At 51.3% G+C, this 23,109-nt stretch overlaps 1 protein-coding gene across 11 annotated transcripts; it reads right to left on the bottom strand.

Moving 5' to 3' along the window:
* Positions 1 to 588: 588 nt before the first annotated feature.
* On the bottom strand, positions 589 to 22,393 carry EXOC7 (exocyst complex component 7). 11 transcript variants are annotated; one of them, XM_035342117.1, is made up of 22 exons: positions 22,213 to 22,393; positions 21,620 to 21,685; positions 20,567 to 20,751; positions 19,961 to 20,066; positions 19,227 to 19,449; positions 17,738 to 17,905; positions 16,678 to 16,689; positions 11,474 to 11,566; positions 10,531 to 10,599; positions 9,063 to 9,208; positions 8,576 to 8,728; positions 7,948 to 8,046; positions 7,324 to 7,386; positions 6,931 to 6,997; positions 5,072 to 5,110; positions 3,918 to 3,983; positions 3,087 to 3,207; positions 2,568 to 2,663; positions 2,209 to 2,272; positions 1,624 to 1,665; positions 1,313 to 1,446; positions 589 to 843 (listed from the first exon to the last, which is right to left on the bottom strand). In XM_035342117.1, exons 1-22 carry the CDS (start codon positions 22,270 to 22,272, stop codon positions 741 to 743), a joined length of 2,175 nt encoding a protein of 724 aa, XP_035198008.1. In that variant the 5' UTR covers positions 22,273 to 22,393; the 3' UTR covers positions 589 to 740. The 11 variants fall into 11 exon arrangements, with proteins under 11 accessions (XP_035198008.1, XP_035198009.1, XP_035198010.1 ...); XM_035342118.1 differs by lacking the exon at positions 16,678 to 16,689; XM_035342119.1 differs by lacking the exon at positions 5,072 to 5,110 and having other exon boundaries at positions 22,213 to 22,392.
* Between the last annotated feature and the right edge of the window lie 716 nt (positions 22,394 to 23,109).

Below are 23,109 nucleotides of genomic sequence, written 5' to 3'. Positions count from 1 at the left end.
TTTCTACATCTGTTCTCACTCTGCTTCACGCCGAGGTCCGCTTCGTCCCCTCTCCTTCCCCACCTCCCCGCGCACTGGGGTGGTGACACAAAGGCTCTCCCATCGCTGGGCTCATCAGGTGCCCGCATACGCTCGCCGCTGTCAATACGGGCTAGGTGAATAACGGATTTGCTCCGAATTGCGAAGCAGCGGCTGTTGTGAGCGCTCCCGGCTCTGTGGAAACCCTGCACTTCAAGTGTTACCACAGGCAGACAGTGGGTAAGACCCCACAACAGAGCAAGCAGCCAGGTGGGAGCAAGAGGTGCCTGGGCTCAGACCACAGAAACACAACACACGTGCCCCAAGCTCTCAAAGGCCTTGGTGTGAAGATGGCCAAGTTTAGCCCCTGCAGCAAAGCCTCCAAGTATCGCCCCAAGGCGTGCTGCTGCCACAAGGATTCACACGCTCGCTGTGCCAGCTGTGCCAGGCACAAACATTTATACACCGGCCTGAAAATACCTAAGTGTAAGACCCCAAGACACAGAAGTGCAGAGCACATCTGGAGTCTTTGCTCAGGATCCACGGAAGGAGGCAAAGACAGCCAGGAGGCAGCGTGTCCACGGGTTTATAAATCTGATAAATACAAGGATAACACCCTGCCCGCCACAACGGGGCAGGGGAGGAGGGAGGGGAGTCACAAAGGTTGCTGAGAGAACATCGACTTGTACTTGGCAGCTGGAGAGTACAAGAGGGCTGCGGATTTACGCTGACGTGTCGAACAGCTTTTCGATCATCTCTCCCACTTGGTCGACCTGGTATTTGATGTACTTCTCAGGGTTCTTGGTGAAGGGCACGTTGCCATATCTGCAAAGGAAGACAACCCGCAGGTGGCAAGCGATTGAAACACAGAGAAAGACCCATTTGCCCCCACCTCCCTTTCTCCATACCGAGAGAGGCTGTTCCCACCTGTATCCTTCCTCTGCCGGAGAAATAAGCTCCGCTGCAGCAGGTCTCACTTGAATCTGACGGGGTATCTATCATGGTAACTAACAAGTGACCTTGCTATTACAGTGGGTCTCCTGAGGTTTACGTGGGTAAACCCAGGGTGGCTCCGAGCTCTGCGCTAGCTAGAACATCTGCGCTCACCCTGAACAAGGAATCGGGGCGACAAGCAGGTGTTCACAACTAGCAGAGCTCAGCTTAAGGATGTTTTCGTGTGCAAGATGGAAAAGCTAAGATAGGACAGTAGGAAAGTGCCACAGCCTCTGGCTGAGGTCTCAAAGACCTCAGTAAATCCAAGGAAGAGATGACAGCGATGCCAAGAGGTTCTCACCTGTTGAGGAAGGCACCGTAGGTCTCTTTCACAATGGTTTTCTGCGCCCGGCGAATTTTGTCCCGTTGCTCCATGTCTGGAATCGCCCAGGCCTTCTGGATCTTACACAGCTCCTCCAGCCCGTCATTAAAACCCTGACCAAAACAAAATTTGGAGGGTGTTCCGACTGCAAACACATCTCTAAACCAGTGCTATTTTCCTCCGCTGGTAACCACCACAGGAGAGGTCTTCTCCTTAGGCAGAAGTTTTTTCTGTCCCTGTTTCTCTCAGTCACCTAGGGGACGTTCTTCTACCATCTCTCATCTCCTTACCTTAAAGCGTTCCTTAATCATCTGCCTCTCCTTATCCTTGAGCTGCAACAAGGAGAGAAAAGTTTTTATTTCATTGCCAGAAATTAAATCCCACCATCACTGTTTGCCCACAGATTCCCCATCCAACCTAAGTGGTATCCTACCCACTTGGCTCAAATTCCTCCTCCCAAAGCAGAGAGGAGAGAAAGCTGCAGCGAGCAGCACACACTACATACAGCAATTGGCTTTCATCTGAAGCCCATTTAACGAGGGTAATTTTCAGCCAGAACAGGCATAAAAATAGACTTCTTTATGCTTTGAGCCCTTTCTTAGGGAAGGTCTTCGGGTTTTGCAAATCCAAAATAGCAGCATTTGCTCAGGTGAAAGGAGAAGAATGGAAGCTGAAATTAAAAGACTTGTGTGAATCTGGGGCAAGGGAGATTAGAAGGGAGTGTTGTTCTGCATCTTGTCCTAGCCACAGCATTCACTCCACAGAGCAATACTGGCACAAGTTATAAAGGTGATTTCTGGGAATCTTTATGACAAGGGACAGGATGTTTCTGGCAGTTTTTGTCATCTTAAAATCATCCTTGCCTGCCCTCTCACCTTCACTCCTGGTTGAAAGACGGGCAGATTTCTCTCCAGGATGTAATCTGTCACCTTCAACCAGCTGCATTTGAAATGACATGGGAAAGGAGCAAAAAGGAGTTACTTATGTCTCACCAGAGCATGCATGCCCTCGCCCATGACCCAAAGGCCAACTAGACAGCACACACCCCAAAACTTTCCACAGTGACCATTCTCCAAGATTAATCACTTGGGAACCAGAATGCTTGGTTTTGGTTTTAAACCAGTTTGTGTTTAAGGCTAATCTCTCCAACTCGCCACCAGCACTGGTCGTGAATCTCCCAAGAAGCTCTCAAACTCTGACAGAAGTAAGGGAAGAGCAGAGGATGCCACCTGACCTGCGCTGGTAGGTCTGGATCTGCTGTTCGATGAGCTCCCGGTAAGACCTCTCGGCTGTCTTCTGTGTCACGGCTACCAGCTGGATCAGCTCAGACCTGAAAGGGGAAGAAGAAAACACAAGGAAACCTGTGAGCCAGGTGCTCTCAGGGCTACTACTAGCAAGATAGCAACATTTCATGTCCCTATCAACGTGATCTTTTGTGCCCTTTACAATAAAAAGGGACCTTGAAATGCTTGAACAGGGAGACAGAAGCTACTCCAAGTTGCTTTCCAAAGCCACATCCTCAATCCTCCCAAGATGAAAGGGTTCTCTGCAACCTCAGGTATCTCTGATGCTTTTACCTCCCCCCCCATGTAATGCGGTGTCTATAAATAGGGCAAAGGTTTCAAAAGGGCAGTTTCAAGAATGGAAGAAATAGCAGAGAAGAGACAGGCCTGCAAAGTGAACACAATGCACCAGAGACTGCTTGGAAACTGTGTTTAGCATCAGCTTGGACTTCAAAGAGATGCACACTTACTTCTCCAGAGACTTCAGAATGTAGTTGTAGTTGTTGTGCAGAAAAATGGCACTCAAAGCCGGGTCTTCATAAACCTTGGATTTACTGAGAAGGTTAAGCTGCAAGTTGCCCAATACTTTGCCTTGAAGAGGGAACAACAGAGGACAAAAAAGTTTTGCGCTAAAACTTCTTGTAACTGGCAATCCAAACCGAGGACTACGCGCTGTAACCACCAACCCAGAGCAAAGCGAAGAGCACAGACCCAGAGGCATGTACAGAGAAGGGTACGACCACGTGTACTCGGCGATCCTCCAAGCCTTCTGCAGATCTTTCCTCAGCAAGAAACCAAAAGCGCCCAGTGAAGTATTGCCTTTGTTGCAACTGGCAGCACAGGCTCAGAATAAGTCCCAGGGCCAGCACGAGCCATCAGACTCGGCCCAACCACAGCACAGGCTCATCTCAAGGAACCTGAGCACTGATCTAACAGACCATCACAAGGCAGTCCCATGAACTCAGCTCAACATTTTAGTGTTAAATACAAAACCGGGATTTTACAGAGCCCCTCTGGCACCTGGGAGCCCTACAGGGCTGAAGGCCCAAAGCCCAGTGAGAACAGTTTAAGGCAACCGATGATCACAGCAAAACAAGCTGCTGCATCGCGCTTTGTCCTGTCTAACTGCAACTCCGAAACTCCCAGACCGATCCTTTATCTCCATGCCTTCCATCAGACTCCAGACTGAACAGAGAAAGATCGCAAGGAGTAAGAGACACAGCCCGTGCTTTCCACTCAAGAACAAGCCAAGAGAAGAGCAGCCAACGGGGCAGAAACGGGAAGGCGTGCAGCGTACTCACAGATGTAGGTGCTCAGCAGCCGTCTGCTAAACTCCGAGCTGTAACTACTAGCTGAAGAGCTGGTCTCTGCAAGGAAAAGAGTCTTAAGCCAGTTAACATGCCAGGAGGAAGGGCAGGGTTCGTGTGGTCAGCCTGCCTCTGTTCAAACAAGCCCCTTCCCTGTTGCTATGGAATTAGTACAGAGCTCCCGTCGACAGTGAAATTAGCTCCCTGCTTCAGTGCCGATTGTCAGGGGATTATCCAGGGTGAAGGAGAAAAAGCTCTGCACCCTGTGATCCTCGCGGCTGCATCAGGCACTGAGCATCCTGGCAGAAGCCTCTCCTCTCCTTCCTAGTGCTCAAAGAACATCCACTTGATCAGAAATCAAATCATTAAGCACATCCTCCCCGTGTCCTTTCCCCACCACCCAAAAAGGGGTTTTAAGCACTAGAAATTTGCAGCTGGAGAACAAACGAGCTGGAGCTGTTAACAGGAGGCACACAGCAGTGACAGAGACAAGCAGAAGGGCTCTGGAAAGTTTCAGCTTTCCCCGGGGCTGCTGACGGGGCCTGCCTGGCTCTGCACGAGGGACCCCACCAGCACGATCACCTGCCCCTACGCAAGCAGTGGCTGCGGGCTGCCGTGCGTCCCTCTGTGCACCAGAGGGATGGCTTTCCGCCCTTGAGGGAGGGCTTGCGTCCCCTGGGACACACGGGGCAGCCGTCTTCTCCTCCCCCCTGCCAGCGAGTTTGGCAGCCAGGCCTAGCTCGGGTGGTCTGAGTTCAGAAGCGCCCCATGGGAAAGGCCTCGAGGCTCCTGTTGCCGGGAGTTGGACAATGAGGAGCCGAGGGCACTTGGGATGAGGCACGACACCAGCCGGGCCAATCCGCTGCCCGTGCCAAGCAGACTCGGTGCCATCGGAGTGCCTTCAGCCCGTCTCAGCTCATGTGGCATCCCTCTTTGTCTGCAGGTGACAAACCCTCGCTATTCTCTCCAGCCCACTGGCAGGAGTTGCTCGCCCTCCCCTTTTTCCCCTTTCAATTATGTGTCTCCCCCCCCTTTTTTTTCTCCAGTTACATGTTAATTTATTTACCACTCCTGGAGGACAAAGGATTAACATACATCACAAGAGCCCAGCGCAGTATGAGCGGGTACGTGGGGGTAAGGCTGCTTACCTCTGGGATCTAAAGGAATATTGTATGTGTCCCCAAGAACTAAAAAGATTAAGGCAGAGCAGAGAGAAAAGGGGAGGGAGGAGAGAGAAAGAGAAATGCAAAGTGCAAAAACACAGGTTAGAGACCGCCATCCCTCTGAGAACAAAGCAGATATTAACACAAAGCAGCCACAGACAGCTACACAGGAGAGCAGGCAGGAGTCCCTCCAAGGCCACAAAGGGAGCTGGAGATCACGGAGGAAAGGCCGAGTAAGCTCCTTCCCCTGCTAGTGATGTTGTTTGTGTCACCGTTACTTGCATTTAGCAAGACACCTCACCCCAAGTCAGCTCAAACTATTTTCAAGACAAAAGAAAGCCTTCTCTCACATCCCCAGCAGCAATTCGCTGGTCCTTGAAATGAATGCACGGCCCACGTAGCCTCTCCAAGGAACTAAGCAAAGCCATTTCGCTCTCCCTCTGCGCTTTAGCATCTCTGCCTGGGCATATGGGGCCCTGCAGAGCTGCTCTGTGGGCAGCGAGAGCAAGGGACTGGCATTTAACTGCTAAGCTTTGCTTTTGCTACCACTCAGGGGAGCACTGCAGAAAAAACACATCCATTTCCCATCGTTTGGGACTTTGCTAACCCAACTCCAGATACCTGCATGCAAGCTAGCAGCTGGAAGGTGTTACCAGAGAGGCACCTTTGGGTGCAACTCATCCCAGAGCAGAAGCCTCTATTAGCAGAAGTTGGTCCCACTTCACTGACATAATCGCCCCCAATCTGATGATGCTTGGCCTAGAATGATGTCCACAGCTGGACGGGGACCACAACTCAATCGACACTCAGTAATCAGGGTATAACTCAAAATTAGAACAGCCTTGTCCTGCATTGACGTCCTCTGCTGGGCTAGGTCTTGCTTTTCTAGCAAGTGACAGAGCTGTTCCTGCACGAGGACAGCACTGGCAGAGGGCAGCTGGCAGCAGATGGTCCCAAAGGCCAAAATGCAGAGTGACAGAACGGGAGTTACAATGCCTGGATTCTGGGTCATCTCACGGATGGCTCTGAGGCACTAAACATCAGGCCTGGTTAGCAGGCCTGTTATAATTACACTGACTTTCGGATTTAATAATTGAGCCGACTGCAAAGAGGCATTTTTCTCAAGCTGTCTTTGCACAGCAGGATACCCCTACATCTGATGAGACACTTAGCTGCAATTCAAAAGGAAACAGCTTGTGTGTGACCACATCCATGACGCTGTTTTATGACTAATACAAAAAGAAAGCCTATTTTTTTTTTTAAAAAAAGACTTTTTAACTAGTTTCTATGACAGATCTCTACTGCATGAGTCTCACACAGGAGTCAAGACTTTGAAGCAATGCTCTCATCAGCATTCAAGGAAATTGATAGGAAACGGTCAGTTCCTCCAAGAGAAAACTCAGACCTTCTCTTTGGCCAAGGAGAGAGAGAGAGTCAAGGCCATGGAGGCTCTTCATGGAGGCAATTCATCACTACACAGCCCAGCTACAGCTAACTCAGCTGGACCAACCATCCTCAGTCCAATACAGTCACAGGGAATCAGCCCGGAGTCAGATTTGGAGCTAAGAGGCTAAGGCATCCTCTCTTGATATCGTAACGTCCACTAGCAACAAACACCATCCCACGAATACCTGATGGGATCAGATGTGGAACTCTGCATCCCTTGGAGTTCTCCAGACAACCAACTACATGGTCAGGGCAGAGCGGAGGACAAAACAAACCACAGGGGAAAGAACAGGAGAAGAACAAGCTAACAGTGCGCGTTGAGGTTTGATCTTTTTAGGGGAGATGTCCAGACAATTTGGGGAAGGAAGTGCATGCCCAGGTAAGTTCCATGCATGTACCTTGAGATGCCAGCATGGCACCTGCAGTCTCCTGGAAATCCAACAACTGCTGTAGGAAAAGGATGGCCTGGAACAGAAAGAGAGAGAGGGAAGTTAGGAGACGCAATATCTGTTGCTTTTATGCTCCACTATTAAGGATCGTGAAGGACCACATGTCTTGCCATACTCAAAAGCCTCCAGGAAACAGACTGCTGTACTCCTTTGAGTTGCTGGGTTTTACCCACGCAGTCACACCACAGCTTAGCAAGGGAAACCAGCTAATCTCTCCAGGGAAGCCAGTTAATTGCCCTTCCAGTACAAAGACAGGTCAATCTAAGAAAAAAAAATCCCTACTGCTCTAAAATCTTCTGAGGCTGGCTTTTACAAAGGACAATTCAAATCATCTTCACGTACATTGCTGGTGAGTTCGTGAACTGTCCCATCTTTCGGCATGTTATATTCCTTGTCTGGATCATTCTAAGAAGGAAGAAAGAGACATTAGGTGAGCATGTTAGAAAATTGAAGGCATCTACAATACAACTGCTGCTGCAAGTGAGCTGTAGGCTTGTTTACTCAGCCTCTCAGCATCCTCAGACTTGTCTCTCACAGTGCCATCTCCTGGTGCTCAGAAACCATCGCTTCTGGGCACTGGCAGCTCAGGACCACAGGGGTTTTGTTCCTCGTGTCACCAACAAAAGTTCGGCTCACCTATGGGTGAGCTCCACCAACTCCACTTTACACAGGGATAGATTATCCCGAGTCCTCCACGACTTTTCATGTCAGCAATTTTCGTTTCTTTTTAAATGGGATTAAGTTCTGAGACTGACTTTGGTATCTACAGAGGCCTCCTGTATTTGAGACCAGCACCCAGTATTTGCAGCTGACCCTCCAACGCTATCCAGCAGTCACAGCTCTGCTTTAGAGTCAAGAACCAGGTGGTCTCGGGGAAAGCAGAAAGCTAAACTGGGCGTTCTGCTCAGAAAACCCCTTTTCTAAACCTGCTGGCCTTGCTGGAGAGAACGGTGATGGTAAACCTACCTTGATGTTGTCAGCAAACTCTTCCAATGCCTTTGCACCTGTAGTTTCCATGGAAGTGATCAACCCTGGCAATTTGTTCTTTGTGCCTGCCGCAGTTCCCTGGAATAGTCCCGTAACAGATCAGAGAAAGAAAATGAGCACTATCTGACCATTTCTCCAGCACCTTCCCTCCTTTCTCCCCCATCCCAGCACCTCATTCTCAACTCTCCATGTATCAGGATATTTATAGCATTATTAATAGTGAGTGAGACACTGCGTTCTTTGGCCTGCCAGGAGGGGGAAGATGCTGCAACCCTAACAGTGACCAGGACTTGTTCTCTGATATTTTCTCGTGTGTGGTACTTGATCTAAGAGGCTGGTGCATCAGTTACCAGCTCCAGCTGGAAGCAGATGGAAACGAGCCTGAAAAACCTTGTGTCACGGTCCAAGCAGGCCCTCCTCAGTGCAGACATCTTCTAGATGTCAGGGAGCACAGCCCCACCTAAGCTCAAGCTGCACCTGTCACTCCCAGTCCATGCTGAGGGACAGAGGTGACATTGCTTTGTTCAAAGTCGCTGTCGTCATCCCTTTCAAAAAGTTCTCCACGCAACCCTAGCTGCAGGACACGTTCCAATCCCATCAAACTTACCTGCAAGACCTGGTCAAATTCTGGCTTCATCTGCTTGAGGTGCTTGAGGATGGGGAAGATTGTGAGCACCGCCGAGTAGTCGTGGCGGATGATGGCTTTCCGGGCTGCTGAGACAATGTTATCCCCCTCCATGATCAAGTTATCCAGCGACTCCTGCAACAAAGCCAGGAGGTCAGGAGGAAGCAGCATGACTTCTGCCCACGTAGCACAAGGACCTCAACGCAGGATCCCCGTTAAAGATGACGGTTTAGCTGATGGGTCATTGCTGGTGCCCACAGTGCGACCAGGTGAGCAAACAAAGCGCGTGTTCTCTAGGGTCATCTGCCCTGATTCCCAGCCCGGGTCCTGGAGAACAACCCCAGCACTGGCGGTGCTCCAGGGCACCCACAGCACGTGGTGTAACCCACGTCCTCGTAATGAAAAAGAAAGGGAGAGGAATTTCTGTGTGTCCTTTACAAGAGAAACCGAGGGGAAAGGCTCGACTGACCTGGATGAGGGAATCAAAAGTCTTCTTCTGGTGGTGCTCCGGGACGATTTCCGTCAGGAGCTGGTATTCGCTCTGGGCCAGTTTGACAAAGGCACTCACACAGTGAATGTAGGCGTCAATCTCGATGTCGAACACATCATCCCTCCCTGTAAAGGCAAGATGTCTTTAAGGGAGAACCGAATTCACAGAGCTTCCAGCAGCTCTGCTCCCTCCAGGACCTCAGATTACGCAGGGAGCACAAGGTTCTTCCTGAACAGGCGGCTCTGGCTTTGTGCCCGTCCTGCTGTGAGACCAGGAGCTATCTTCTCACCACGCCTGCCCCCTTGGTTTGCCCACGGGAGGCACGCAGTCAGCTGCGGCTCAGGAAATGGACACATCAGCACGACACCAGCTCTTCCCAGCCTCGTGACAGAAGGCAAGTTTGAAGCTCTTCTGGGATACAAACTAAATTTAATTAAGGGCTCGAACACGGAGTACTAGACTAGGGAAGGTCTGAGGTGAATTATTCAACATCTCTGCTCGTATTTTTAGAATTCCTTATCTCCATCCATCATGCAGATGAAGAACTGCCACGTTGCATCAACATTTCTTGGAAACGGAGGCTCTCCTGGAAGGCAGCCTCTTCCTACAGGCAGTAACCAAAGATAGTAACAGGTGGATGAACTACTAAATCCTACGAAGCAGGAACATCAGCACAGTTAGGTGAGGTATCTGCCACGAAATGCCGCATACAGATGTGCATTTTTGAGTTCTAGCACGTGAATGCCTCAAAGACACAGCGAGGAGCCTACGTGGTAGGCATGAGAAGTGCCAGTAGGATACGAGGGCACCCCCCAACTGATGCCAGCCACGAGCTGGATGTGTCAGCAGGACAGACACAAATGGGCCCGCATCATCCTGCGTTGCTCAGAGCCCTGCAGTAGCCACTATAAAAGAGCAAAATTACGCAGAGGCCTTCTCTAAGCTACGGCTGCAGCTGCTGCCCTCCTCCCAGCAGCGTCAGCAACTTTTGATGGAGGAAGACCCAATCCTTCCCTACACTGGCAGGCCCCTCAGAGTGACCTTTTCGAAGCTGCGGTCAGCACGTGGCACACAAACGTGACGTGGTTTTACACGTGGCCTGCGGTGGAGAGCAGCCCACAGAACAGCATGCCACACGTTAGCCTTCCCCTGGTTGCTTCACTTCAGCGTCGACAGGCCCGTAGCTCCCTACGGGAAAGGGCCCCTCAGCACGGCGGCCGCCAGATCTGGTTAGACAAAACTGGGGTCCCTTGTCTGAGGGCGTGGGTTTGTGCGATTAGTAGGAGTGAACTCGACTGAGAGGAGCCAGAGCTTCACAGCCGGGGAAGGCCCGTGCTCCAGGGCTACCCACGCAGACGAACAGCCACTGGCTACGCCACGAGCGTGAAGCATGCTGCAAAGAAGGGACGTTAGGCAGCTCGTTACGGAGTGACAACACGGTACTTACCAGCAGCCGGCCCATGCTTGTCGCTCAGGGTATCGGAAAGATGTTTAACTCGTAAATCATGCTCATGACCTAGTGAGATGTCAGCCGGCACAAACAGAAGGCGCAATTTATCCAGGGTGGTTACAGCACGGATGCTCACACTGGCTGGAAGCCGCTTCAAGCTTGGCTTATTTGATCTGATGGACATTTTATTTTTTCCCTACGCAGTCCCGGGAATGCTACCTAACCAAATCCCTTGAGGGGGTTATGTAGCAGTAGCAACCCTTTGAAACCTGATGAGAAGCGAGTTAAATCATTTCCTGGGCCACAGGTGTCACCTGAACCTCCTGCTGTAAGCTCTGAATGGGGCAGCAGGCACCGCAAACCCAATTTGTACCCACAACTGTAACAAATTCAAACTCCAAGTCCATCTCCTGCTCAGCACTGAGATTTTTGGCCCCCAGTAAGTGACATTAGTCACTATTTGGGATTCAGGAGACTAAAACGTAGGCGCTGAAGAAATCTGTTTTGGATGAATACACGGCAGAAGGGATGTGCAGCGTGATGCCCTGGGCTCGCTGTGGTCTGACACTTCTGCATCAGGTTTGGAAAGGTCACTAGGAAATCAAATGTCTCAAAGACCAGGCAAAACAAGAAAAGAGAACAGAAACACCACAGGCAGATGTCATCAGAGCAGAGCTTCCGTTAGCCACGTGCCTCTGGTGGACTGACTGCTTTAAGGTAAGGTTCCTTTCCATCCGTACTTCGATCTACGGAGCCTTTGAAATTTAGACACAAAATTCGGATCAGTGGTTTGGGCCTCCAGCATCCCGCTGGCTCCCCAAGGACAGCTGCATGTGTCTGATGCTGCCCACCAAGCACTCGGCTAACGGAAGCCCCGCCTGGAAAAGCAAGGCTGGTACACAGAGAAGCTCAAAGGTGAAGTAGCTGGAGCTGTGATTACCTTCCATAGGAATGAGGTTAGAGGCCCCCTTTTTCCCATCTAGACCATGCTGAGAGTACTGTTTCAGAAGGTTCTGAGCCTTACGGATCGTGCCTGTCACCAGAGCCAGAGAGGAGAGACAAGAAGACCTAGAAAATGAGTGAAAGAAAACAAACCCAGCACACCAGCCCTTCACCAGCAGCTGTCACCTGGGCCCAGCAGGAGGGCGCTGGGCACCAACGAGCATGCTCAGCACAGGACCGGCAAGAACCCCAAACTCGTGTCCGAGCGTGCGGATGCCGCGGTTGTTTTCAGGTTGTCTCCCTTCTTCAAGGGGAGGACATGAAATCCGGCCACGGCTACAGAACCGGGGAGCGCTCAGGTCAGTTGGGTGAGCTGGTATGGCTGGCTGGGAAAATCTGATCCCAGCTTCCTTCCCCGTGAGGTTTTTGTGTAAGCTGGTACTCTGCATCCAAGCACAAAAGCCTTCCCTGAGCCGGGGTACGGACAATTTACATCCAGCAATGCATTGCCTGCTGCCCAGAGCCGCCATCGCAGCTCCTCCCTTGCAGGTTCCAGAAAAGGTGCCATTCCTGGGTACTTCCTGAGCATGCTCAGCACAGATCCCCACAGCCAAGGCACTGAACCATCTCTGGCATTGCAGGAAGCGATCAAAGGGTGACAACCTCGGGACTTCGGAGAGCAATCCTGCAGCAGCAATCCCCATCCCAGAAATCACAGAATAAAGGATGCTGCCCACCCATGTCTAACTCGCATTAAGTCCCCCTAATCCCCAAGACCCTTTTCTTCTAAGGAACTGCAAATCAATTAAAACCATGGGGAAAAAAAAATAACACGGGGTTAAAAGATTTATACTGAACACACACAAAAAACAGACAGGACTGAACAAAAGCCGATGCTGGATATACAGCTAGGAAGCACAAAAAAAAAAGCGTTAATGGGACAACTGCAAACTAAGCGCTGTTTCCACATTAAAAGGTTAGCGGTCATGCAACAAGCTGCAATTATCCCAAGCACATGGACACGCTCCCACAGCAGAGCTTTGCCGTTGCCTGCACAACAGGGAGCGGAGAGTTTTAGGAAGGCAGAAGGACTCTCCATAGAAAACCCAGATGAAACAGAATTGGGCTGAGTAAATGAAAAAAAAAAAAAAAGATCCAAATAAAAACGCGGCTGCCAACACTAAGAATCAGCCCTCCGATTTAAAGCAATAAATTCCTCAAACGTGCAGAAAATCCCTCCGTCCACCAGTAAACGTTTCCTGGCCATGCTGTGGCTAACGAGCGCTGACTGCCTAAAGCTGAGGACAGCTGACCGTGGGGGAAGCACCACGCTGCAGGACGGCGCCCTGGGGCACGGGGACGGCCTCACGGCAGGGCTCCGAGCTCTCTCCAAACCCCAACCCTAACCCCAGGCAGTGACCAGCTCCAGCACCCACCTGGGGCCACCTCAAAAAGGGCCCTAGAGTAAAACCTTTAAGGCACACCTCACCTTCCTCTGGCGGCCCCTCTGCAATCCAGCTCACAACGGGGTGCCGCCTTTCTCCCTCTCCAAACCCTAATCCTAACCCTACACAGCGACCGGGTCTGGGGCAGGCTGAAGGGATCTTCCTGCCTTGCAGACAGCACATCTCTGTCCGGGGAGCACAAGGAAGTGACACAGGATCCCCCTGAATCCCCAGCGTGCCTCAGCGTGGCTTTACTGTTTAAGATCGGGAGAATGGCGAACGGGCAGCTCCCAGTGTAAGTTTTCGTGGGCCACATCTTTCATCCATCAGTTCAGATCACTCTTATCGCCTTACTAAAGAAAAAAACAATCGTATTTGTAAGCCACATTAGTCTGGCAGGAAAATGCTTCCCTCTAGACCCACGCTGGGCAGGTGGGAAGACCCGTGCCCTTGTGCTGATGGGTTTGTTCCTGGCTTCTTCCATGTTCTGCCTGCTCACCTGATCGCAGCACCACTTCTTCCAGGCTTCCTGATGCTTTCCATCCCCAACACTGCCGCTTTGTTCTTAGCTGCTTTCAGAAACCTTCAGTGTTTGGGCACAACACTGAGCTCCTCTGAGCGAGCAGGGCTGCAGAAAGCCCCTGAGGTATGCACTTGGCTCTTATTATTATTGTTACTGCTGATACCGTGGCCCAGCTGACGTGCCGGGGCTCAACCCAGCTGCTGTTCTTCTACCAGTTCTTGGATCTTTCCTACTTGCCTTCGGAAAAAAAATAATTAAAAATGGGTAAATTGGTGTAAAAATCGAGCAGAGAGTGCAAGGGCTGCAACTGCAGGGAGTGCAACCGCCCGAGTGTTCGTGGACATCACCTGAGTGCTGCTGTACCCCCCTCGCTTAGTGGTGCAATTAGGCCTTAATGAATTCTAGTGAAAACCAAACGCTTTTGGTCCGTGCTTGTTTTCCCTCGCTAGGCAGCTCGCAGACCAAATGGGACGGCCGGGATGGTGTTTCAGCTCCTACCGAAAGCACCGCGTTCCAGCCAGGCAGCGATCGACAGGGGAAGCTGGAAATGGGAACAGGCTCCCCACAGCCTGTCCTCGGGTAGCACCTCACTGCTGGGTAAACCTGAACTGCTAGGAGGCATTAAACTGGAAGCGGCTCCCCTGCAGCTTGTAGAGCCCCCCCCCAGAAAACAAAAAAGTCAACCACCACCTGAGATTTTTGCTCCTGGGCCTGTTTAAATAAAGTGGTTTGGGGGCATGCGTGAAGCAGAGTTTTCCAATTCTGCGTTGCTCTCTGTTTTTTCTCTTCCACTGCTCAGTCTCCTAGCCAGGCACAAGAGCAACGCATCCTCTCTTCTTCAGCACCAACCACAGGAGCCCGTACAAAACCGGCTGAAGCTCCGTGGTTTTTGCTTAGGGGTACCCCGTGCCCTGGCCTCCCCGAGCTTCTGGGAATTCAGAGAGCTTCCGAGCTACCCCCTGCTCTCAAGCCAACGCAGCGCTGCATCCACAGCCTCGCAGAGAAGCAATCCCTTCAGGATTTTACGAGCAGATGTTTGTAACAGGGCAGTTTGGGAACCTGAATGCGCTTGTCCTCTGAGACAGGCTGCTGACATTTCAAACAGCTAACTGCTTAAAAAAAAAAAAAGGCCGCAGACTGCTTCGACTTGGCTTGGCAAGGTGCAGTCCAGAGGAGACGATTTGGCTTTAGCAGCATCTCCATGTACTGGGTCTGGCTGGGATGTTAACTTTCCCTGCAGCAGCCCATACAGTGCTGCGCTCTGCACTTGTAGCTAGAACAGCAGTGGTATCACACCAGTGTTGTGTCTGCTGCTGAGAAGTGCTGGCACAGCATCAGGACTCTCTCTGACCCTCCTAGGGGGTGGGCAAAAAGTGAGAAAGAAACATCAGCAGGGCAGCTGACCTAAACCAACCAGAGGGATATTCCATACCATATGATGTCACGCTCAGCAATAAAAGGTGGAAAAAGGAAGAAGAGGGGAGGGGTGGGCTCTCGTTGCGAAAACGTCTGTCCTCCTCCCGAACACTGGCTACGTGCGTTGAGGCCCTGCTTCAAGGACGTGGTCAAGCATCGCTCATTTGTGGGAAGTAGAGAGTAATTTCTTTCCTCTGCACTTCCACATAGCCTTTACTTGTTTTGTTTAGTTATTCCCTTTCCCCCTCCCTTTTCCCCTTTCCCTTTTTTCCCTTTAGTTGAATTGTTTAATTAATAATAATATTTCCTTAATTATATATATATATATATATATATATATATTTCCCCTTTTTAATTAAATCATCCTTATCTCAACCCGTGAGTTGTTCTTTCCTTTACTTCTTCCCCTCCTCATCTGAGGAGGGGGAGTGAGAGAGCGGTTGTGGTGTTCAACTGCCTAGCACGGTAAAACCACCACACTCCAGCAGTCAAAGTTTTAATTGCACGCTGGAACAAGAGGAAGCAGAACAGGGTGCACCAACAAATGCAGCAGCGATGGAGAGATGAAGACTCAAACAAAGCACGGGTGTGGAATACGCTCTCCAGGGTCTGGGGGAGGGAGGGTGGGGGGTCTCTGCCTTGTTAGCTTGTCCCTAGCAGCTTACCTTCCCTTTAGCTGCCACCTCCCTTCCACTTTGCTTTGTAAAAGGTTAGAGCACATCAGATTTAGTTTGTTATTTATCCCCTGCAAGAGGTTAAAGTGTGCGCTGGGGTGTGCGCTGGGATATTCTTCCTGAAGGAGTACGGAAACCAAAACCCCTTGTCTGAAGGGCAGTTTGGGGGGAATTCCCTTGCTGAAGCGAATGCACAGAAAAAAAATCCTTGTCCATAACTGAACAAAGGCTAAACCAGGTGAGTCGATGCCACCAGAGGAATATTGTTATGAAGAGTGCCACCGTGCCAGCGTGGGGAGAGCTGCGCCTCAGGAGCTGTCCTTGAAAGCTGGCTGAACTGCAGAAGAACTGGTGAACCTCTGCTCAAAGATTATTTTTCTCTCCTCTTTAATTTCATTTCAGGACAATTTAGCAGCCGTACGAGATGGCTGCTGCGTAAGGTTTAACCACCCCCGTCCCTCAGGAGCATCAGTCTGGTTCTGTGTCCTTGTTCACAGAAGACTGGAGACAAATTAGCCATCGTTTTTTCCTTGAGACTGCAGTACCCCAGCAGGTCACTTGAAATCCTTTCCTTCGCACACCGTGAGCTCTGTGAGAGCATTCAGGCTGTGCTCTGTGCCTGCTACCTGGCCCGTCTCACGAACCCTGATTCAACTTGGCCAAAAGACACCAAAATCTGGCAAATTTACAGCTGAGACGTTCATCATGACAAGCGGGTTTGGATGCCCAAATGCATCCACTTTGGAGGAGCCTGGTTTGTAGAGAACAAACGCTTCTCAAACACGTGGGCTGTTTTCTCTGCTCTCTCTGCGAGCATCCATCATTTTTTTTTTAATCTTCCCATGAAAAAAGAAAAAATCTCCTCCATTTCTGTCTCCCTGAAGTGTAAGAGCTGTTCACCAGAGAGTTCACCAGCTGCAACTCACGCTTCAGCTCTCAGGAACAGCTCCGGGGCACAGCAGCAACGGCACAGATTGATTTTAAAAGCCCAGAGGGGCGACGGCTGGCTGTCACAGCCTTCCCTCTCCAAATATCCCAGGCACACCCTCTGCAGTAGCACAGAGGCCCAGCAAAGTCCCTCCATTCAGAAGTGAAGAGAGCGAGCACCAGGGCCAGCACACGCACACACAGAGACGCACGTTACCTGGGATGAGGACTGCATTCACATCGGGATTATAGAAATAAACACAACACAATTAAAATGGGTATTGCTTTTCCTCCCTTTCCCCGTCCCCCCAATTCCCAGCCCCTACCCCGCAGCTCTTAAGTTTTATTTTCCTGAACTCGTTGAAAGGATTTGGACAGCGCAGGAAAAATACTGGGGTGGGAAAGTTTTTGCCAGGCAAACCCCCAGAAATCCAAACTCGTCTGACCTCCATCGCTGTTACGCAGGAGGCAACGGGGTGCTGGGAGACACACAGCGGGACAGCGTCGCTGCTCTGTCAGAGGCGCAGGCTAGCTGCTGCTGGCCCTCCTGCTGGCCGTTTTCCCACTAGGTGGCACATTTCAGAGACCAGGACGCCAGCTCCACACTCGAGCTGGAGCAGCACACGGAGTGACCAGCCTCCCGGCTGCGGAAAATGCAGCAAAACTCCATTGTGAGGAGAGGTGGAATGACTCCCCGGCCACGTTCACGTCTCTTCCAGAGACAGGCTGAGGGAAAAGCTTTAACAGCTCTTCCAGAATTTGATGAGGACAACTTTGGGTCTGTAGACAAATTCCCAGACCCTCTTTCAGCTTCGGAGGGATTCTCAGTTTCCTAGCGCAATCATCGCTTACACGTAAGGAGTGATTGAAGTGACGTGCTTCAGCAGCTCTCGGTTCTCCATGTTGCTGTAACACTGGATATAATCCATGTTCCAAGGCTGAGAACAAATGCTCTCAAACCATACTCATCTCCTCCTCTCTCAGGTCTCTTTACTCATCTCCTTTGTTAAGGTAACGGCCTTCTCTTTGTATTCAGACCCCACCCTGCCCTGTCCCACCTCCTTATGCTGCCCAGAGAACAGATCTGATGGCTTGAGAAATGGCAACAAGGTCTGTGAGCTCTGCCCTGGCTTCAACACCAAGAAGAGGTGCTTCTCCCTGAAATCCCACCCTGGAAGCAGGCAGAGGCCACCTCAGCAGCGAGAAGCCCCGCAGAAGTGTGCCACAAACCCAGGTGAGATGATAACGCTGCACAGGGATCCCCGACTCGGACTCACCTGGTCTCTTGACCGGCTTTTTGGTGGGGGTGTCCTTCCTCTTGTTCTGAATGGCAGGGGAATACGGCACCCCCGTGGAGGAGCTGTTCTTCCGGAAATGGTCTTTCAGCCCCTTGATGGAGCGGTCAAGCTGGACAGAGCGGATTTGGAAGTACACTGTCATGAAATCTAAAGAGATGAGGTAGAAACAAGATTATAAATACACAAAAAACACTACAAGGGAAAACAAACCTTTCCTGAAACACTGTGGCCCAAGGAGGACTTAGCAGTGTTGATGTGAGCCCCCAGATGTGTTTTTTCTCCCAGAATATCAAATCCAGCAGTGCTAAATCCAGCAAGAAACCAAAATACAAACAGACTCAATAGGAAAAGCAAAAACTTAGTGGAGGAAAAAGGTGTTTCTCTACTTCACAACAGAGAAACCAAAGCACGCAAAGAATCTGACAGCATAAAAGACAGCAAAACCTGGAACAGAATCCGGGCAATCACTCTGAATCTTCCATTCCCACCGGCAACTTTTCCTGTTCTGCCACAGCCCTGAGATGTTGACTTTGAAACCAAGAAGCCATGAAGCGTGCCGTCACATCTTTCACACCAGGCCCAACCACATCACCTCCAGGCCTTTCTTCCAAACCGAATTCTCAGAGGGCGAGCTGATTAACCCAGGGTTCAGCACGCTGCTCACCCTCCTCCCATCTCCCGCTCACCCTTCCCTTCCCCATGTCAGTGCCACACCCTGAACCTGCCCCTTCACCAGCCCGGCTCCCTCAGAACTCTTTCCTTATCTGGAATCAAATGCGAGAGTCTTACAGACCACCTCCCGCACTGCAGGGTCAGCTCCTGTCCTGTTTGTACACTGAAAATCTCCCGTTTCCTTCAAAACCTGGCTTCCTTCCCCTGCAGTGTTCACTCCTGCCCTCCCACCACACCCAACAGCAAGTCCACACCAAGAGTGCAACAATTTTGGAAATGATGGGAAGTCAACAAAGGGGTATAAAGGCGTAGGTAGATCGTGGTGCTGCAGAACAGGAAAGAAGAGAGACGTATTGACTGAAAAAAAAACTTGCTGTTTTTATACCCCTCTCTGGTCACATTTAACACACAAGGCTTTGTTCATAAATAGTTCCCCCAGGGGAATTTAGTGATCAGTGTCTTGTGCATCCCTAGCACCTGGGCACCAGGTGACTGCAGCTCCAACCAAGGCATTGCAGATGCACGTTAAACAACATGCTCCTGGCACGGATTTCTGCTACAGGCCAGGCTGTGCTTTCAGATGATTTGTGCTTTCCTCACGCAGCTTTTGCTCTCATCAGATCCACAAGCAGATCACTGTTCAACTGACAGAGCACATTTCAGCCCTACTACAGTGTAAGAAAGCAGGCTCTGAAGAAGGGAGTTGAACGGAGACTGAACTCCTACCCTAGAAGGTGCCACTACAGCATTCTCTTGTTTTGGGAACAAGAAGGGAACAACGCGCGGTGCTGCCCACCTTGGTTCCTGCCATTTTCCACCAGCCAGCCAGAAATGCGGATGATATCGTGCAGGACGCTCTCCGGGAGGTGCTCCAGCGACATCTCCTCCTGTGTCTCCATTTCATCGTCTCCGCTGATCAGGTCCAGGATGAGAATGGGCGGGACCGGCTTGGTGTGGCGCGTCATCAAGCTGCGGAACTCCGACTCCAGGGACTCTTTCCCCCTCTCAAAAAGGGATTTCTGGCACAGAAGAGCAGAGGGACAGAAGTAGCACAGGGTTTCTGTAATCACTCACGAGTCTTTCTGCATGAGGTCTCCCTTTCTGTAGCGTTTCTAACCACTGGCAAGTACCGCATGCTTCGAGCTCCGACAACGCCTGTAACTAAGAGACTTTTAAGGTGAATTAAACGCAAAAATGCCTGGGAGTTGCTCAGCCTACAAGTGGAATTGCAACAGATCTCACGTGCTGCTCAAGCAATTGAAGGACGGACAAGAGGTACTCAGGGGGAAGTTCAATCAACTCCCCTGCGCGTGCAAGATACGCTTTCACAAGTCCAAATGGCACAAAGATTGAAGACAGCACCACAAGCAGAAACACTGCTGGGCTCAGACTTAAAAAGAAGCCAAAGAAACCATTTTTTTTTTAGCTGTGCCCAAACAGCTTTTTCACCAGGCAGCAAACCCACCAGCAAGTGGCACATCTCTGTCTGTCCCTCTCCCGCCTCTGCCAGCTTCCAGATCTGCGACCTACCACGCGGTTCAGCTCTGGGCTGTCCGGACTGTTGTCCTGGAAGTACTCCACTGCCTTCTGGATTTTGTCCATGCAATTCAAGTATTCCTCCAACCTCCCGGTGGGGCTAAAAATAAAAGCAAAAATAAAAAGCGGTGCCCCAAAGACCGAAGGAAGTAAACACTAAGTAAGCACCAGACCAAACTCAGGATGAAAATAATACAGAAAATTCCAATTCCTTGGAATCAGATCACAAGTTCTGTTTGAAACAGATCACGAGTTCTGTTTCGACTGCATTCATTGCCACAATAGTGTAGTCCCTGCCAGGGCAGGAAGAAACTTTAGGAAAAGGGCAGAGGAAAGAAAGAAACACCAATGCTCGCAAGCTTCATATGGCAACATGCGTGTAAAATCTGGAAGAGACATCAGTGCAGTCTGAGTCTTCTCAAAGAGGACTTTGCCCTCTGGGGACTGCTACTCAGGAAGCTTTCTGGAGGACTGGTGGGGGGGAAGAACGTGGGAAGGACACAAGGAACGTTAAAATAAGCGTGCAGAGTCAGCCCCTATCTCTGTCCCAAAAGATCAATAGGATGAAGGTCCCCAGCAAGATCCAGCTGCTGAACTCACCCTTCCTTTATGATCTTCTCCGTGTCTTTGGCCACGTGGTAGTAACTGATGACATGATCCAAGCAGGACAAGGTCTTCTCCACGTTCTCCTGCAAGCGCTGCAGATTCTCTGTCTGTTTATGGACTGGGATGATGGAGTTCTCCAGTTTCATCAAACGGCTTTCAAAGGAAGATAGGATAGAAACCTACAGAGAGAAACAAAGAGAGCTGAGGACATCCTTCCACGAGAATCCACACAGTAGGTTAGTTAGATTGGGGCGGTCTGGGACCTTCAGGTCCCAGCTTCTGTTCTGGGCTCTGCTACTAATTCACCATGGCTCCTTAGGACATGTTTTAACAGCCTGCCTAATTTCAATGAACAATTACAAGACACATCATCTGCCATCAAAGATGGGCCAACTTTAATTAAATGTTTGAAAAGCACACAAACAGTGCACCAAAACAGGGAGATAAAATTTTACTTGACAGCACAAAAACAAAGCCACAGGAAATGCCTGGAGGTGTCCTTGGTAAACAGAGCTACAAAACTGAAGCCTGGCAGCCGCTTTGCTCCATAGCACCAAGGCCTAAAACTGAGATGTACAATGCGAAGACACGCTATAGCATGAACCTTCTTTTGCATTGTAAATATTTGTAGTATGGCAGCTAAGGGCTTGCTAGCACCACTTAGAGTGCAATAATTACATTCTACCTCTTTAGCAAAAAATATTCAAAATAAACCCCAAACGAGACCTGCCTTTAAGAAGTAACGATAGGATGTTGTTGCACAAATTAGTTTGGGGTCTATGAGTATCTCTTCCCAAGAGAAAGGGCAGACTGTAAAGACAACAGCACATTTACACCCACATCTTCCCAGGAAAGAGGCTTGGGTTTCAAACGTTCACCAGCCTTCCCTTTTGCCCAGCCAGTGAAGCGTAAAACACAGATGTAGAACAAGTGGCTTATTACTCTAAATTCTTCAGACAGGCACAATCAGGCTCTTGAAAATGGAATTTCCTAACGATGAGCAGTCCTGGACCCAGCAGTAAGGCTGAACTTCAAGGACCTCCTTACCATGTTCTTTGTGAGCTGGTCACTCTTCTCAAGACTCTCTTTGATAAAGGACAGAGTTTCTTCTTCCTGTCACCAGGGCGAAAAAGCAGCTTTCATCGCAGAACACCGAGCATTTACCTCACGCCACACCACCTGCAGGATTGCACCAGCCCTGCTAAACTCAGCAGCAAGCCACCTTTGGTCTGATGCTGAGGCCACTTTTTAACATGCCACCTCCTAACGGATATTAGGACATTTAACCCAAGGTGAGATATACAAGATAACGAGAGGGGTTTTTTTTTACAGACCACTCCTTCCCCCCAACACGCCGAGCCCACGACCCTCAGCACAGCGTGCAGCCACCCTTACCGCTGAGACCCCCGATTTACACCGCACACCCCCCAGGCACCACAGGTCCGGTGCAGCCACCCCGACCCCCACCGACCCCCCCCCCCCCCCCCCCCCCCCCCCCCCCCCCCCCGGGGGGCCCGCCCCCCCCCCGGGGGGGGGGGGGGGGGGGGGGGGGTCCCGGGCCCGTCTCCACAGCAACGCGCGGGGGCTGCGGGCCCGGCCCCACGCCCAGGGCCCGCCGCAGGTCCCCGGGCCGGCCCCACCTGCTTGAGCTTGCCCTCGATCTCCCTCCTGCGGGCCGACACCTCCTCGCTTGGGATCATCGTGCCGCGGGGCGCCGAGGCCACGCTCCACCGGGAAGCCGCCGCCGCTCCCCCCGGCCCCGTCCCGTCACTGCCGCGGCGCCATCTTGGGAGCGGCGGGGAGGGGCGGCTCTGCGCATGCGCAGGAGTGGCGGGAGCCATCTTGGGAGTGGCTTTCACGGAGAGGGAGACGGAAAGGCAGCGGGGCTTGGCGGCCAGCTTGGGAGTGGCGGCCGGGCCGCGCGGCCATCTTGGGAGTGGCGGGGGTGGTCCTAATGTGGCACCCGCTGCGGGCCAAGATACCTGGTCCAACCATCACTGCTACCACTGTCACCCCCTGAGACATGTCCCCAAGCACCACGTTAAACACCCCAAGGGTTAAACCATGTTCCCAGGCACCACGTCCAGCCTTTCCTCAAACGCCCCCAGGGACGGTGCCTCCATCACCTCCCTGGGCAACCCATCCCAACGCCTGACTGCTCTTTCTGAGCAGAAATGTCTCCTCATTTCCAACCCGAACCTCCCCGGCACAACTTGAGGCCATTCCCTCTTATCCTGTCACAGTTACCTGTGAGAAGAGGCCGACTCCCAGCTCCCCAAACCTTCCTTTCAGGCAGTTGCAGAGAGCAGTAAGGTCTGCCCTGAGCCTTCTCCAGACCAAACACCCCCAGCTCCCTCAGCCGCTCCTCACAGGACTTGTCCCCCAGACCCTTCACCAGCTTCGTAGCCCTGCTCTGGACACTCTCCAGGGCCTCCATGTCCTTCTTGTAGTGAAGGGTCCAAAGCTGAACACAGCACTCGAGGTGCGGCCTCACCAGAGCCGAGCACAGGGGGACGATCACCCCCCTGCTCCTGCTG

The sequence above is a fragment of the Oxyura jamaicensis genome, chromosome 18, assembly GCF_011077185.1.
Source record: "Oxyura jamaicensis isolate SHBP4307 breed ruddy duck chromosome 18, BPBGC_Ojam_1.0, whole genome shotgun sequence".
In the NCBI taxonomy this organism is placed as follows: Eukaryota; Metazoa; Chordata; class Aves; order Anseriformes; family Anatidae; genus Oxyura; species Oxyura jamaicensis.
This window is presented reverse-complemented; position numbering and strand designations above follow the sequence as displayed.

Bases quoted from the DNA above. Each gene is read 5' to 3' on its own strand.
- EXOC7 (XM_035342117.1), bottom strand. From the start codon at position 22,272: ATGATCCCAAGCGAGGAGGTGTCGGCCCGCAGGAGGGAGATCGAGGGC. The intron at 9,209-10,530 runs GTAAGTACCGTG...TTGCCTTTACAG, and splicing joins CAAGCATGGGCCGGCTGCTG to GGAGGGATGATGTGTTCGAC. The intron at 3,208-3,917 runs GTGAGTACGCTG...TCCCTCTTCAAG, and splicing joins GCTGCTGAGCACCTACATCT to GCAAAGTATTGGGCAACTTG.